We start from the raw sequence: 15,507 nt of genomic DNA, 5'->3' as shown, positions 1-15,507 counted from the left end.
ATTTTGCATATGATGATTCGAATACAATTTTGAAGGAAGTCTGTCTTGCATGGTACATGGAACAATTGTTTCCAGAAACTTCCACAGCATATTAATGTACTAATTTAGGAAGAACATGCAGACCAAAAAATGGGATTGCACACAGCACAAAAGATCAAATTATATTGCAAAATTATACTTGTATTCACTGAAGGTTCTAAGTATCATTTTACACATTAGAGGTCAATGTGAAGGCACTGCAGCAAGCACACTCTTTTCTAATACATATGCGGATGACTTCTGCTGTTAAGCCTTTGTCTTTTAGGACTATGGAAAGAATGTGATCAACAATGTTCACAGTTTACTTTGTTCCAAAGTTCTCTACCTCACCCAGACTAATAGGAAAATAAGATACCCCTGCAACTTTCTGAATAGATTAGTCCACTTAAAAAGCTGTACAACTGCATGAAAATAATTGTTGGAGTTGTTATTTTTACTGAAGCAACTGCTTAGAGTTTATTGGAAGGTATTTTAAACTTAACTACTTCCTCAGCATAATTATTTGCTAATAAAATGTCTCATTGGAAAAAAAAAAAAAATCCATACAACCATCACTGCAGGAGCAGAATAACCAAAATTGGAGAAGTTTAGCAAACATGATCAGGATATATTGTTCACAGATTATTATTTTGTAAGATACTTTTAAAAATAAGTTCTATAATCTTAAATGGACTGTGTCTTATCAACAAATAAAGATTTATTTAGAATATTAAACTCCCAGCCTCACTGTTTCATCAAAGGCTAATGAACACTACTAGGTACTCAGCTGACTTTTTTCCACAGAACAGATAAGAATCTCTCTCCTGGGCTAAACTTGGGCAAGAGAGAGAGAGAGAGGAAAAAGGCTACACATTTCCTCATTTGTTCACATTCAAAATGCTACTTGAAATGTCAAGAAACAGAAAAATATGTGGTTTTGTTGCTAGTAGCATCTTATAAAAACACCTTCCCACAGGAACAATTTACAAAACCTCATGGACAATATAGGCAGAGGAAGCACAAATCCAAATATTTTGTCTTAACTGCAACTTGGAAACTTTCAGTTTCTTAAACAAGTTTGTAAGTATGTTGCAAAGTAAATACATCACCATTTGGAGATGTTTACTATACTGGAAAGCATAGACAAAGGTGGACCCAAAAGAAGAAGGAAAGAATGAAACTGGATTAAAACATCCTATGAAATGGTAAAGGTCATGAACTTCTACTACTGAACCAGCTTTTACAAAGACTTTCTGAAACACTTAATATGAACAAATTAATAAAAAACTGCTTTTATAATTACATGGCTTTTAAAGGAATCTCCAGCACATATTATAGAGGTTTCATAATGCATCTGTGTTCAGTTTTCAATTACAGAAAATGGGATTGTGCACAAGAAGAAATCAAAGTAGTATCTTCCACCTATAACCACAAATAATCCCAAAACTCAGATACCTTGTAAAATTACAGTTGCATCTCCTGATTGTGTCTAAAAATTGTAGTCTAAAATTGAACAAAATCTATCATAATAAATGGTTTGAACTCAAGAGTAAAGAGATCTGAAACACTGGTCAATAAAAAAAATAAAGGAACACTAAGAGAAGAGACAGCTAAAGCTGCTTCACTTCCAGCAATGCAAACATTCTGCTGCATCTTGTCAAACACAATAAATCCTTTCCCGTCTTCCACAGAGATCTGTGAGACATCAGTTAGTTCCTTACCCCAGCAAGAAGTAGAAAGGCTCAACTTGTTTCACTGCTATTGAAATATCTCTGAATTATACCTCCCAGATCACTGTATTCACTGTGTAAAATCAAGCCTGCTCTTCCCCCATTCCCTTCCATGCAAGGACAGCTTTAACGGTTGGGCAGGCATCCTTGCCGAGGCAGAAGCACAGGGAAGCTACAGGGAAGCGACAAACAAACAAACATTGTTTTGTAGCTACAGCATGCTGAAAAAGATGTTGTGACCCAGGCTCATTTGCAGTTTATATTTAGGGAGAGAGAACCAGAACTTGACTAGTTTGAAAACATAATGTATAGCCTATCACATTATGAAAGGTAAAAATTACAGCTATTAGTTTCAATATCTTTATGCAAGCTTTCTCCTCAGCAGATTAGGAGAAACAGTCTATATCTATAGCAACCAGGAGAGAGCAGGGAGGGATATATCCAGTCCAAACCCTTTCTCCTTAAAACCTTGCATCACTACCTTAACTATAACAGGCATTTAATAGCTCATTTTTATTGCCACTTGGCTGAAGCCTCATTAAAAACATGGTCAGCTGATTTTAATTCCTTCTTAATAAACAGACTATACACGAGGCAGACTGCACGGATACTTCTGTGGGAGGCTTCCTTTGTTTCTTAAAGTCATGTTATTTTTTGTCTTAGAAAAAAGACTTCTTAGGGACAGCTAGTTTACCTTGCACTTTCTGACCTCCATAACCACTCCTGGAAGGTATTAAACCAGGGAAAAAATACTAAATTCTCCCACTTATGACCTTCTTGGCTTGAAGTGAGTTTAGGAAAGACACCATAAGTGAAATGAAACTGACTGTATTAGATACCATTGGAGATAATTCTGGTGAGCATGCAGTCATGAGTGTCTCAGTGCAAGGAGAGGCTGCCAGGGAGGGCTGCACAGAATAGCATTGATCTTAAACGCACAGAGTTTGTTTTCAGGATCCCTCCATATTAGTGTGGGTCATTTGAGCAGGAGGGGGGTGTTTATTGCAGACGATATCACCTAAAAGAGGAAGGGGATGGTCAGAGAATGTCTCCAAAGGAGGAGGTTGTTTAAGGGTCTTCCCTGGGCAGCACAGGGTATTTTTAGACACCTCTAAAACAGCCTTAACCAGGAGCCAGTGCTGACTTCCATGTCCAGCAGAATGAGTTAGTGGTGGACTGGGCTGCACCTGGGGGTCTGTGGATTTCCTGTGCTTTCCAAATATGAGGGCAGTTCCGTGGGCTGAATCCACTAAACTGGGAGGAGGGTCAAATACGTGGAGGCTGGACGCATTTTTGGTGACTCCCCACGGGTGCACCTCGACTTTAGGGGCCTCATGTTTGTCTTGGCAAAATTTTTCAGCTTGTGGGGAGACCAGGTGAGCCCGGAGGTGGCACCAGAGACGCCGCCGGGACGCGCCGCTGGGGTCCTGGGCCGGCCCCGGGGTGACCAAGGGGGACCCGGGAGGTGCGAGGGGCCGGGAGTCGGTCTTGAGGGGCCGGAGGACAGGGACCCTCAGCGGGAGCAGCTGTTGAGGGGCAGGAGGACAGGGACCCTCAGCGGGAGCAGCTGTTGAGGGGCAGGAGGACAGGGACCCTCAGCGGGAGCAGCTGTTGAGGGGCAGGAGGACGAGGCCCCTTAGCGGAGCCGGTTCTAAGGGACCGCAGGACGGGCCCCTCACCGGCAGCCGTGCGGGCGCGGCCGCCGGGGGCCTGTGGAGCTGCCCCTGGGGAAGCTCTCGGGCAGCAGCCGAGGGCTGAGGGGCCGGCGCGGCCCCGCTCCCCGCCAGCCCCGCGCCTCCCGCCCCTCGCCCCACTCACCGATCCGCGCCTCAGCGGCGGCTCCGGCGGAGGGCGGCTGGCTGCGCGGGGCGGCGGCGAGGACCTGCAGCAGCGGCGGCAGCAGCAGCGGGAGGACGGAGCCGAGCGCCCCCATCATGCCTGGCCCATCGCAGGCGGCTATCCCGCTCCCCTGCCCGCCGCCGCCAGCCCTCACTCCATGCCGCCCGCCCGCCCTTCGCCTCCCGCAGCTGCTCCCGGGCTCCGGCGAGCGGCAGCCGCAGCAGATTCAACACCCAGGACAGCGACCAGCGCCGCCTGCCCGCCCCCGAGCCGGCCCCGCCCCGGCCCGGCCCGGCCCGGCAGGCGCGGGGGGGGCAGGTCGCTCCGGCTCCGCGGCGCCGCCTCCCCGCTCCCCGCTTCTCTCTCCCAGCCCGCCCGGCTGCAGGAGTGGACGCTGTCCTCCCTGCCAGGATCGCGGGGTAGCGGCCCCTGCGCCGGCGGCCTGAGGGCTCGGGGTGTCCCCGGCCCGTGAACCCTCGGCGCTGCCTCAGAGGAGCCCCGCGCGATCCTTCCCGCCAGAACGGCCGTTCCCCCGTGTCCCCATGAAGATGGCACAGAACGGATGGGTGGGGGTTATTAAATGAGCTTGTTCCACACACCTGCATGCAAAATTAACTACCTGAAAGGAGGCTGTAGCATGGAGGCTGTTGGTCTGTTCTCCCAAGTAGCAAGTGATAGGACAAGAGGAAATGGCCTCAGGTTGCACCAGGGGAGGTTCAGGTTGGATATTAGGAAAAAATTCTTCATGGAAAGGGTTGTCAGGCGTTGGAACAGGCTGCCCAGGGACGTGGTGGAGTCACCATCCCTGCAGGTGTTTAAAAGGTGTTTATATGAGGTTCTTAGGGACACGGTTTAGTGCTAGAGTTAGGTTATGGTTGGACTCAATGATCCTGAGGGTCTCTTCCAGTCGAAATGATTCTATTACATTCTAAAACCAGTTCAGCCCCTGTGAAAGTTTTGTTCCCAGTAGCTGCTGGGATCTCCCTGTGGCCTCCCCAGTAATGATTTATTTACCACTCTTTCTTCCACAGAAAATTACTTTCCATCCTGGAGGGCTGTATGAGCACTCAGGTGAACCCCTCTGGCAGCTGAGGTGTGCGTGTTTGCCTGGGTGACGTCCGCACGGTGATGTCTTCACCCTCCACCTCCCGTCCCTGATTCCCTCCATGAGAGCAGGGGCGCTGGGCCTGCGCAGGACTCCCAGGCACGAACCCATTGCCTCCCTGCTCCTCCACAAGCTCTCATTTTCTCACAAATTCAGTGTAATAATATTTAGCCTTTAACGCGGCAGTCTCAGTCACGGAGGTGAAGCGGTGCAGCTGCCGTGCCTCCTGGCAGGGGATGGATGCATTTTTGACGGGGACAGATGGTTCCGTGCCACGGCTGGTCCCAGCCACCCCCGTCACCCTGACATCTGCTTTACTTGTTCCTGAGGTTTAAGATTCTCACGATCTTCTTCATATCTGAGGTAAACAGCTCTAACTGCGCTCCCTGACATGCTTCACCCCTGGCTTTAACCAGGTACAGTCATGACAGACTCACGCTCAGGGTATTTAAAGGGAGGAGTGAAAATTGCAGTATGTGAAGTGGCTTTGCCGTAGACTAGAAAATGAAATAACAAAATCACACAGAACAAGCTAACTTGGGAAGAGCACAGCTGTTCCTCTTTGCTCACCTCAAAGGTGGCAGAGAATACAACACCAATAAATCCAGACCAGGGTGGACACAAGGAGTGTGGGCACCACTTTGGGACCAGCTGGGACCTGCCATGGGGTTATCAGCCAAGCCTGGGAACACAGGTCAGAGCTTTGGGGAAGGTTTGGAGGGCCATGCGAGGCCTCTTGCAGCTCCTGGTGCCCTGACAGACAGTTGCAGATTTCTCTTCTTCTCTCTGTTTTGCTCTGTGGGAAAAATGTGAGCCTCTGTGCTGGGGAAAAGGGCCCATGGATTCTAGAGCTGGTGCAAAGTCACCTCCTTTGTGGTTAAGGTTGGTGACTCAGATGCAAAAAAGGGCAATATTTTATTCAGAAAACAGACATTTTGAAAGAAATATATCAATACTGGATGTTGTTTGCTGGCCCGGGGTTTGCAAAAGGGTCAGATGGTCTTTTCAAGCATTTCTGTCCTTGAGGTCTGTTACATGGTTGCTTGCCTCTCGCAGGGGAGTGGTTTCACTAAGCCAAAAGGTCCTTTTACCTCAGAAAATCAATGTTGACGACTCTGAAAGAAATCTGAGTACTGAAAGGGGAGAAACGAAAAAGGAGGGAAAAGCATTCTATGGAAAGGACAAGATGAGAAATGAAAGTGCTGAAACATAAATTAGTATATTCTCATGGGTTATGCAAACCATCTGGCTTTAAAAGCCAGTAGTAGGAACAAGGGAAAAGGTCATCTGAATTAGCAGAGAACTGCAAAACAACTGAAGGTAAGAAAGGAGCAAATGGCAGGCACAGCGAGAGAACAAGTTGTTTGTCAAAATACAAAATAGCAGTGGTATTATTGGAAGTCATTGCTGTTCTGCAATGAATGATTTGCATAGCTCCTGTGAATTTATGATCAAATACTATGCAGATTTTAAGAAGAAATTAAAATTCTCACAGCCACTCTGTGCAGAGGATTAGCAAAATAATGACATTTGTTCAAACGCATACGAAGAAATGTGAAAAATCAAGAGAGAAAGGGTATTCATCAAAGACAGAAAGAAATCCTTGAGTATACAATGTTAGTAAAGACTGGAGTAAGGTGTCAAGGAAGGAGTAAAGAGTCAATTGGTAGGTGAATTGGGCATTTGGAAATAACTCAAGTAGCAATTCTCAGGACTGGGAAGTGTAAAGCATTCCCTACCTGGTTGTGTTTTGTAGTTCTATAGTACACCGCACTTAGCAGATACACAGATCTGTCCTAAAGCCCTAGGAACAGACAGATTGAAACCAGCAGTATTTGGTATAATGAGTTTTGTTAATGACGTGTAAAAACTGCAAGACTTGAGTCTGCGTGCAAATTAGATGGATAACAGAATCACAGTGTAAATAACATGTTATGACACATGCAGGTTACTTGCTGGTTCACAGTCGTTTTCTCAAGATATTTCTCAGTGCCAAGGTTTTTAATAGTTTGTGTAATAAATTAAGCATCCACATTTAGGACTACCAACCTCATGAGATTGTTTTGATTGTGGTTTTTATTATCACGTTTCCAATAAATTTCTGAACTGTGGAAAAAGAAATCCTGAAGTCATTTGTGAAAATTACTAGAAAGACTAGAAAAATGAAACTCCATTCTTGAAGCCACGGTTGTTGTGGGGCCCTAACAAAACTGTAGGACTTGGTAGTTTCGAAAAAGGAGTAGAAGAGGGAATCAGTAGGTTATTTCTATAAGGGCATATTTAAGTCATTTCAATAAGGGATTCTAAACTAGTAAAGATACTGAATGGTGGCTGAGAGGGTAGAATATCAGCCCTCCATTGCTGATGTGTCTAGAGGTGAATGTGAGGCTGTGTGGAAGGATGACATTGGAAATTATAGATCTGAAAATTTGAGCACAGTGAATAACATATTGGAGTTTAGCATGTCCTTAATTGCTGGAGCTGAGTCTTTATATGATGCCCTTACAGGTGTCAAAAACATGCTGGGCAAAGTGAAAGAAGAGCTGGATCATCTATATGATTTTATATATATGATTTACATTATCCATGGCAACCACAGCTGAACAAGAGTTTTACAAGGAAACACTCTTCTGTTTGGAGATGCTGTGTTGTTTGAATAAGATTTTTAATGAGAAACATACATATGTTTTAATTAAAAAGCCCTTAGCAAGGACCAGAAAAAGACCCAGAAAAGGTCAGAAATAATCCCAGAATGGCTAACTGGCTGGTGGCCAGGACACCTGTGTGGGCTCAGATTCTAAAGGTTCCAATTTTTGCTCTGGCTTATTCAAAGACATGGTCTGACCATTGGACAATAAGGTCAGCTCCTCTCTTTCTCAATTTCACTGGGCCATTCCAAATTATATTGAAAGCAAACAGCCCTGCTAGAAAAGACGTTGGTAGGCAGAAGCAATTTAGCATGGAAGAGGCAAGAAGATGTGTAGAGGTTTATTTTGTAAATTTAATACTGTTCAGAATGAAATAGTAGAAGGGAGGAATTAATAATCTCGGAAGTTGAGTTAATGATAGGAATTTTAGACAGGTAAGAAGATGCCAAAATTACATGAACCAAAAACTGGGTGGCGGTAAAAAAGAAGATAGACTCAGAATTCTGTTAAAGTAGAACATTGCCAGAGAATAATTTAGGTATAAAAATACACGAAGAGAAAATACTCGTAGTAGTTATATACTTACAAGCAATTAAGTGATGAGTAAAATGTTGTAAACAGGATTAAAATAATACAAGGTAGTTAAAAGCTAAGCGTTATAAAACACAAAAGTAGCATCTGAGTTTTACTTTGGCGCAGAGGTGATGTTTGTAAGCCTTTGCAGGTCTGTTTTTTAATTACAAATGAGAATTATATAACCAAGCATAGGTACACCCACAGGACTGTAGAAATCGTATAGGTCTGTTTGTACAGGACGGAGCTGTATGGTTCATCTAAGGAGCACGGAGCTATTTGTCAGCTTAGCCAAGTATAAAGAAGAGTCTGAACAAAAGGCCAGGTCCTGCTAAATACAGTCTACCTGCACTGGCAAACATGCCCTTAAAAACAAAACAAACCGACGCAACAGCATTCAAATTACCTTCTTCATTTCTTGGTTTTCTTTTTCTCTTGTCCCTCCCATCCTCTCCTCCCCAAATTCAGGCTTCTGAGCACGTAAATTGCAGATCATTTGTCTTGTTAATGCATCCAAAATCCACAGGGAACAATATCTATCAGGCAGTTTATCTAAGATTCAGTAATGTAGATTTCTTGGCAGAGCTTTTAGATGTTTTGTGGGGGGTAGGAGTGAAAGAGGTTTGTGCTACATCCATGCCCAGACAAGGTATAATTTAAACCCTTTTTTATTTGCATTTTCTGGCTCTAGAGGACATAGGTAAAATAATTGAAGCCTGTAGATGGATACACAGACACAAAGGGAGCCTTTTGGAGTCTCACTGCTGAACATGTCACCTTCACCAGGCTTGTGTGAGGGCAGCAAGAGCTGGGTGAGCAGCTTTAATCCTCCTGCACCTTGCTTGTGATTTGAGGACTTCGTTCAGAAGACTGTGAAAAATAAGGCTAGAAAAAACATCTCTAGAGCCACATCTCGAGTACCATGGTTACGAGAGGAACGGTTCCGACTGCTGCTTTGCATATTGCAGGTGTGAGCAGCCATAAACTCTGCTTTAGGAGGCTGACAAGCTCTGGACCCTTTGCAGGTTGATCTGGCAAAGAAATTCTTCGAACTGTGACTGCAGAACTGTTCATACATTCATATACTGGAAATAAACATTTTGAATATATTTATTTGTTGTTGTTGATGGAAAGTTTAAAGTGGCAAGGTGTTTTTTTTTTTTAATTATGAGAGAGTTATTGCAACTCTTGGGATTAAAAACTATCAAAAATTACTATGCATTGTGCACTTACAAATAGTTTTTTATTTAGGTATGTTGAAAAACTACATGTATGGTTATATACCTCTGCATAATCAAGCCTTTCATTAAGAGAAAACATATAACGTATTCTATGTGCACACTTTTTAAAATATAGAATTAAAATAATTAATATTTTAAAGCAGTTAAGAATTAAGATCTTTATCCTGCAATAGTGATAAGCAATAAGTGTAAAAGTCATCCAGTGCCTGAGACACTAAGTGTTTAGAAGATGAGAAGCTATACAGAAGCCTGATTACTGAGAGCTAAAATCAAATCATTCTCTCCATAGCAGTGCAAATACTCACTTAAATTTAGATTTGATGGTCGTATTCTACATTCAGGGACTAAGTTTATTGAAGGAATAGAGAGTTCCTAAAGGGAGAGATCTTCAACTGATGTAAAAAGCCCCAGGTCATATCAGCAGTGTTTGGGGGCTTTGTTTCTCAATTGTTGAACATTTCATAGTATAACTAAAAGTCCTTCAAAGTATTTTAATATCCAATACAGAAATTACAGAATTTCAGTATGAGTTACTTCATATCCATAAAACTAGCAGAGCCTTTCAGATTTTTAAATGGATCCATACAGAATTCAGTTTAGCATGAAAATAAATATTTGACGATGTCACATTGCGTGATGGAAGAGTGCGGTAGGATTCGTTTTGCAAATATGACAGCAATTCAGTTGTATCTAGGAATAATGTTTTAATGTACTGCTGATTTCATCTATTTTAAAGCTTTTCTGCTTGTTTCCAAAATTGTATTAGAAAATGTCTTCACTCTGGAACATGCTGAAAATTTCTCTCTAGATATTTTTGCATCACTGAGGAACAGGAGTTCAATGTGGAGCCAGAAGAAAAATCCTTGGGAACTGTGCAACTGAGCGACTGATAGAGTTTAAAAAAGGAAAAGGAAAAAAAGTAGGTTGATTTTAGTTACGACTGGTAAACTGTGAGCTGGCCTTTTATTCCCCATGCTGTAGTGGAATGATAATGGGTTTTACGTGTTGCTGGAAAGAACAGTTGGAAAGGAGCCTAAAATGGAGTGTTCAGGGCCTAAGTGATAAAATGCAGCTCGAGAAAATTACCTGTGAGAATAGCAGTTATGTCACTTACATTAACTGAAAACTATAAATGTGACTTACATTAACCAAAGACCTAAACATCTGTGTACATGAGCGCTTAGGACAGCGTGTTCTGAGCTGACTTCTGAGACTGTAGGAACCATTGGTACCAGACCAGCCACTTCAGTGGGCACAGAAGTTTGGGCCTGGGAGGAAAATTTCCATAGTCTCCTGCTGGTTTGCTGGGGAAGCTGGAGAGAGCAGCTGTAGGTCTGGATTGAACCCGAATTCATCTGAGGTTCATTTAAAATTCGAGCTGACTTGCTCAAATACCACTTACGGTGATACCTGCATTGAACAGGGTGCTAAAGCTGGGTTTGATCTTAAACAGGTTGAAGAGAAGGAAAAGGTGGCATGAGGCAACCTGTGAGTAACAACGCAGGGATGTTGAGCACCTATGAGGAACAAACCTCTGGCATCCCAAAATGTAGCATGGAGGGGGTTGGTCTGTTCTCCCAAGTAGCAAGTGATAGGATGAGAGGAAATGTGCCAGGGGAGGTTCAGAATAAATTCACAGAAAGTGTTGTGAAGCACTGGAACAGGCTGCCCAGAGAAGTGGTGGAGTCACCATCCCTGGAGGTGTTTAGAAGACGTATAGATGAGGTTCTCAGGGACATGGTTTAGTGGCAGAGTTAGGTTATGGTTGGACTCAATGATCTTAATGGTCTCTTCCAACCAAAATGATTCTATGATTCTATGAAGCCAAAATCCTACTGATTTTCATGGGTTTCCAAGCACACTTGAAAAACTTACCATCTGAGCCTACCAAGATGGCATATCCAGATTAAATTAGTTTTGCAAATGGGTTCTTGTTCTTTGAAAACCAAGTTGAAACCCCCATGTATGCAATGAATAATGAGATTTGGTTTCCATTGATCAAAACTGATTTAAAAAACCAAATTTTTAAATTAATTAGGTGCTTTTAATGGGAGGGAGTTGAACTGTTAAGAAATACTATTTTTATCCATCTTCGATAATCTGTAGTATTTGATACTTGGTGAATGGATTTTACAACCGATAACTAACCCCCTGAGATATTCACCCCTCTTGTACTATATTAAAGGATGAATGAAATTATTTCACTTTTTGTCATTCTTAAAGAACAGGACTCTGGTTCACTTAAAGCTGCTGGGGAGCTCTGGTTACGTGTCTCTCACTTTCTGTGTGTGACTTGGGAACATGGAGGTCTGATTCAAGTGCTAAGGCCCCACAACTGCAGCTGGTGACGGGGGCTTTGAGGTGACAAGTGCTGTACAACGTGACATCTCACACTGAGTTCTCAAAATTCGTAGAAGTTTTTTAACTTAGTCTCACTGTACGTTTGTAAAATGACGATAAGTAAACCTGCAGGGAATTGGAAAGACACTTGAATCATTGTGAAACTCTGGGGCTGCGGTGAATGGTACCATAGTAACACCACTGTGGAAGTTAATAGTTTTGTCCTCAGAGCTGGGTATGACTTGTGTGCAGCAGATTAAGTGCAGAGCTATATGTTGAATGATAAGTGGAGGAAAAGCACTGAATATTTGCTATATTGTCAACAGCAAGGGTTTTGAATCACCTGTAGAACAGATACAGACCAAGCACTGAGTAGGGAACCATTTGTGTGGAGTAAGTAACTTGTCTTAAGGTAATTAAACATATTGGGTCATTTGCACATATTTAAAGGTAAGGTTAAAGCTGTGCACATCTTCATTTTGATACCTCCTGACTTGTGAGTGCCTGACTTTTCAGCTCTAACTGTTCTCAAACCACGCTTTCCTGTGTTACATACGAGGGAGGATCTGGTTTTGCAAAGCAGAAAGTGCAGCTCTTGCATTTTCCAGCCCGTTGCCGTGGTGGTGAGAGGATGTGCAGCACAGCAAACAGTCACAAAGCCACTCATGCTCCTCTCCATTTTTTTCTCCAGCATGTCACTCACTTTGGCTCCTTATTGCTGAACACATAAATGCTTCTGGGTTAAGCTCATTCTCCATGTTCTACCCAGGAAACATTGTCCTGCTACTGTGACAGGCAGAGGCAAACCTGGTGGTGACCTACAGGCTGTTGTGCGACTATAAACTTGGAGTATCGTTGAGAAATGTACTGGGAGGAAATCAAGAACTGAACAATATATTTAGTAGCAACTCAGAATGGAGCAAGAAGAACTGAGCTCAGATAATTTCCATTTCAGTTTTGTAGCTTAATGCTTATCGACATGGGTTATTCTGAATAGCAAAATATTAAAAAACCAGACCAATATAGTTTCTAGTGTAAAAAAATTAGTAAATCTTGCTCAAGGCATTCTGATATCTCAGAGTACAAGACTGCCTGGACCATTGTGTTTCTTTTAAAGGAAGGTTACTGAGGGTATGCTGCCACCAGAAAAAACAAAAAAAGAGGGAAAGTTCACGGTCATGACAGCTGGGGAAAGGAACATTGTTTGGACTACACTGAAATTACATTACGTGGCTTTGTAAGTACAAGATTATGTTAAGAATAGTCATAGGGTTCGGTGAAACTATTAAAAATTAAATAATAGAAGAGACAGGATGCTCTTTTTCTGTTCTGAATAACGGCTTCAAAAAGCCTTCCCTTTGCTCTCTGGTGTAGTTCAGAGTGTTTCAACAGAGCATCAAAGACCAAACAAAAACACTTACTTGACTTCTCAAGGGAATCTTCCTCTTAGGCTCAGCATTTTCCATGAACTTTTCTGCTTTGTATAATAGACCCTCTGCTGTATACGACTGTGGGCTGAGTCATACAGAATTATTTTCTTATGCAAGTGTTAATAAATGTGGATGCACTGCTCTTGGTAAAGCCAAGGAGTGACTACCAAGTTTGAAAAAGCAAGCCACTATTGCAAAAGTCTTACTATTTTAAAATTAATCTCTCCTAACCTACAGTTAGCCTCTTTAGTGTGAGAAAATTATCATAGGGTTGGAAAAATAATAATAATAATAATAATTTAAAAAAAAAAAAGGAACAGGAGGAAAGCAAAGATACGATGTTGGGGTCCCAGCCAATGAATGGTGGGATGAAGGTGGCTGAGCAGGAGCAGCCCAGGGAGGATAAAGGAGGACAGAGAGAGCTGGGGCTGCCGAGGTGCCCGAGTTCCCTCACAGGGAACCCGGAGCCTGGTCAGAGCCAGAGCCCCACTGTGCTCAAAAAGAACCCATTGCCACGAGTGGAAGTTCCACCATGTGAAGGGGAATTTCTCCAAATGGTTCATAAGATGGATGAAGGTTTCTGCTTTGAAGTTTATGATGGATATTTAGTATTCTATCAATAAATCTCCTATATTACCATTATAATGGTGAAAAGGTGTCAAAGGTTCATAAGTCTACTGGCAAGAATTACATTAAACATAGTTAGAAAGAATTATAAACATGTAACTCGCCTTTTCTTTCATTAGCAGCTGAATAAAATTAGAGGTAAAAGAGCTGCTCTAAACTGGAACTGCAACAGGAAGGTTGAGAACAGAAGGGATGAAGATGGTCTTCACAACAGGTTTGTGAAAAAAGAATTCTCCTCTTCCCCTTCACCATCATTAAAAAAACCCCCTGTTTCCACATATAAATTTTCCACAAAGTCAACATATTTCTGGAGCCAAAAGCAGCACACCTGTTCAGCTGTGCTAATCGCACAGGAGAGTCTTTCATCGGGTAGCACAGAGTGCTTTCTGATATCAGATCCCATGGAAACGGTTTGCTTTTAAGCGTTCAATCAATGCATCATGATACACTGATAAATTAAAACCTGCAAGCTCGTTTCCCTGATCACTACGTGGTGCTCAGGCAGTTTAAGGCTCTATGATCTTATCTGGGAAGATAAGAATTCCCCAGAGGCTGGCTGACCTGTGACGGATGGCTCCGGAGCCAAATACTGCTGCCGATTCCAGCGTCCATGAAAACAGGGACTCAGGAGGCTGTAATCAGATCCCTTGACAAGTTCTCTCATTTTCTCACATCAAACACATCTCAATTTCATTGCGGACGGGCTAGTTTTAAATTTCTTCTTTTTCAGTCTTAACCTTATTTTTTTCAATTCTGACAATCTGAAGGCATCTGAAAAGTAAAAAAAAAGAATCTGGTAAACACTGAAAGTTAGTAACCCCACGTTTAATTTTTTACTTAGGTCACAGATGCATAGTATACCATGCAGTATAAGGCTCGGACTTTCTGTTACTGCCCTTGAGTTTGAATATTGTTGCAGAAATGCAGTGCGGATTGAAACATCTAAAGATGTCAAGTGTTGTGGTCGCCAAACTGTGCATCCCCTGGCAGCTCTTGTACGTGGGCAAATTCATCTGCTAAGCCTGGTGACCATGTGAGGCACTTGACAGGGGCAGCTCTCCCTGTAAAATAAAGGTTTACACACAGCGGGTGCACAAGCGCAAACAGCCATCTTGCAAGGCCCTGAGAAGGAATCTGGGGACAGAGGATGCGAGAAAGGCAGCACTGGTTTTGTCATGAAAGAAAGATGGTTGCTTTCCATAAAGGGCCGCTTTTAAATAAAAGACAAGCCTGAGAACTTCTCTTTGTGTGGAACTGAGAAAATACTGAGAGTAAAATATTTTTCTTTATCCTTTGTATTACTAGTGTCCAATCTTAGAGAACGATGTGGAAAGGATACAGTTTTTGCCATTATGATCAACAAAATGAGCTCCCTCAGTAAAAGGAGCTTTTCCTTCAATGGAACAGTGGGAGAACTTCAGTCACACTGTCATTAAATAGCCTGGAGCAGGAAACAGAGTCACCTTCTTTTGTTTGGTTGGTTGGTTTTGGTTGTTTGTTTTAAGTACTCTCTTAGATAGGTCCCCCTGGATTCATAGCCTCTTACAGATGCTGTATTTTTCCTTTAGATACTATGCTGAGAAAATAAAGTTGCTAATACTTACCTTTTACTTAACAACCATGACAAGATTTCAGAAAGGTCAGTGCATGGAGCCCATGTTTCTTGCTGGTAAGGGGTACTCAGGTACCATTTTAGGCAATTGGTTGGGAAAGGTTGTCACATTAAGAAATAAAATTTAAAAATGCCAAATCAGTATTCTTTATTCACATGGAAGTTGAGCTAGCACAGACAGTTTATATAAGTGCTTAATAATTAGCCCAAAAGGGAGGAAGCATGTGTCATTCTACATTGCGAAGAACCCAAAAGGAGGCTGGGCTGGCTCCATCCTATATGTCCTCTGATGTAGCATATGGCTGTACAGGATTCATGTACCTTTCCAGCAAGAACTGCTAAAA

At 42.6% G+C, this 15,507-nt stretch overlaps 1 protein-coding gene across 1 annotated transcript in view; it reads right to left on the bottom strand.

The window, feature by feature from the left end:
* The window catches only part of PTPRN2 (protein tyrosine phosphatase receptor type N2), a gene marked incomplete at both ends in the record, with an annotated part of 644,991 nt that extends 641,307 nt beyond the window's left edge, over positions 1-3,684 (bottom strand). The window contains one exon of the mRNA XM_080338634.1: positions 3,567-3,684. Within this exon, the coding sequence (XP_080194760.1) occupies positions 3,567-3,684 (118 nt within the window). The remainder of the gene's footprint in view (positions 1-3,566) is intronic.
* Positions 3,685-15,507: the final 11,823 nt, after the last annotated feature.

The sequence above is a fragment of the Nesoenas mayeri genome (genome assembly GCF_963082525.1).
Source record: "Nesoenas mayeri genome assembly, chromosome: 2".
In the NCBI taxonomy this organism is placed as follows: domain Eukaryota; kingdom Metazoa; phylum Chordata; class Aves; order Columbiformes; family Columbidae; genus Nesoenas; species Nesoenas mayeri.
Note: the sequence above shows the minus strand (reverse complement) of the source record. Positions and strands in the feature narration are given on the sequence as shown.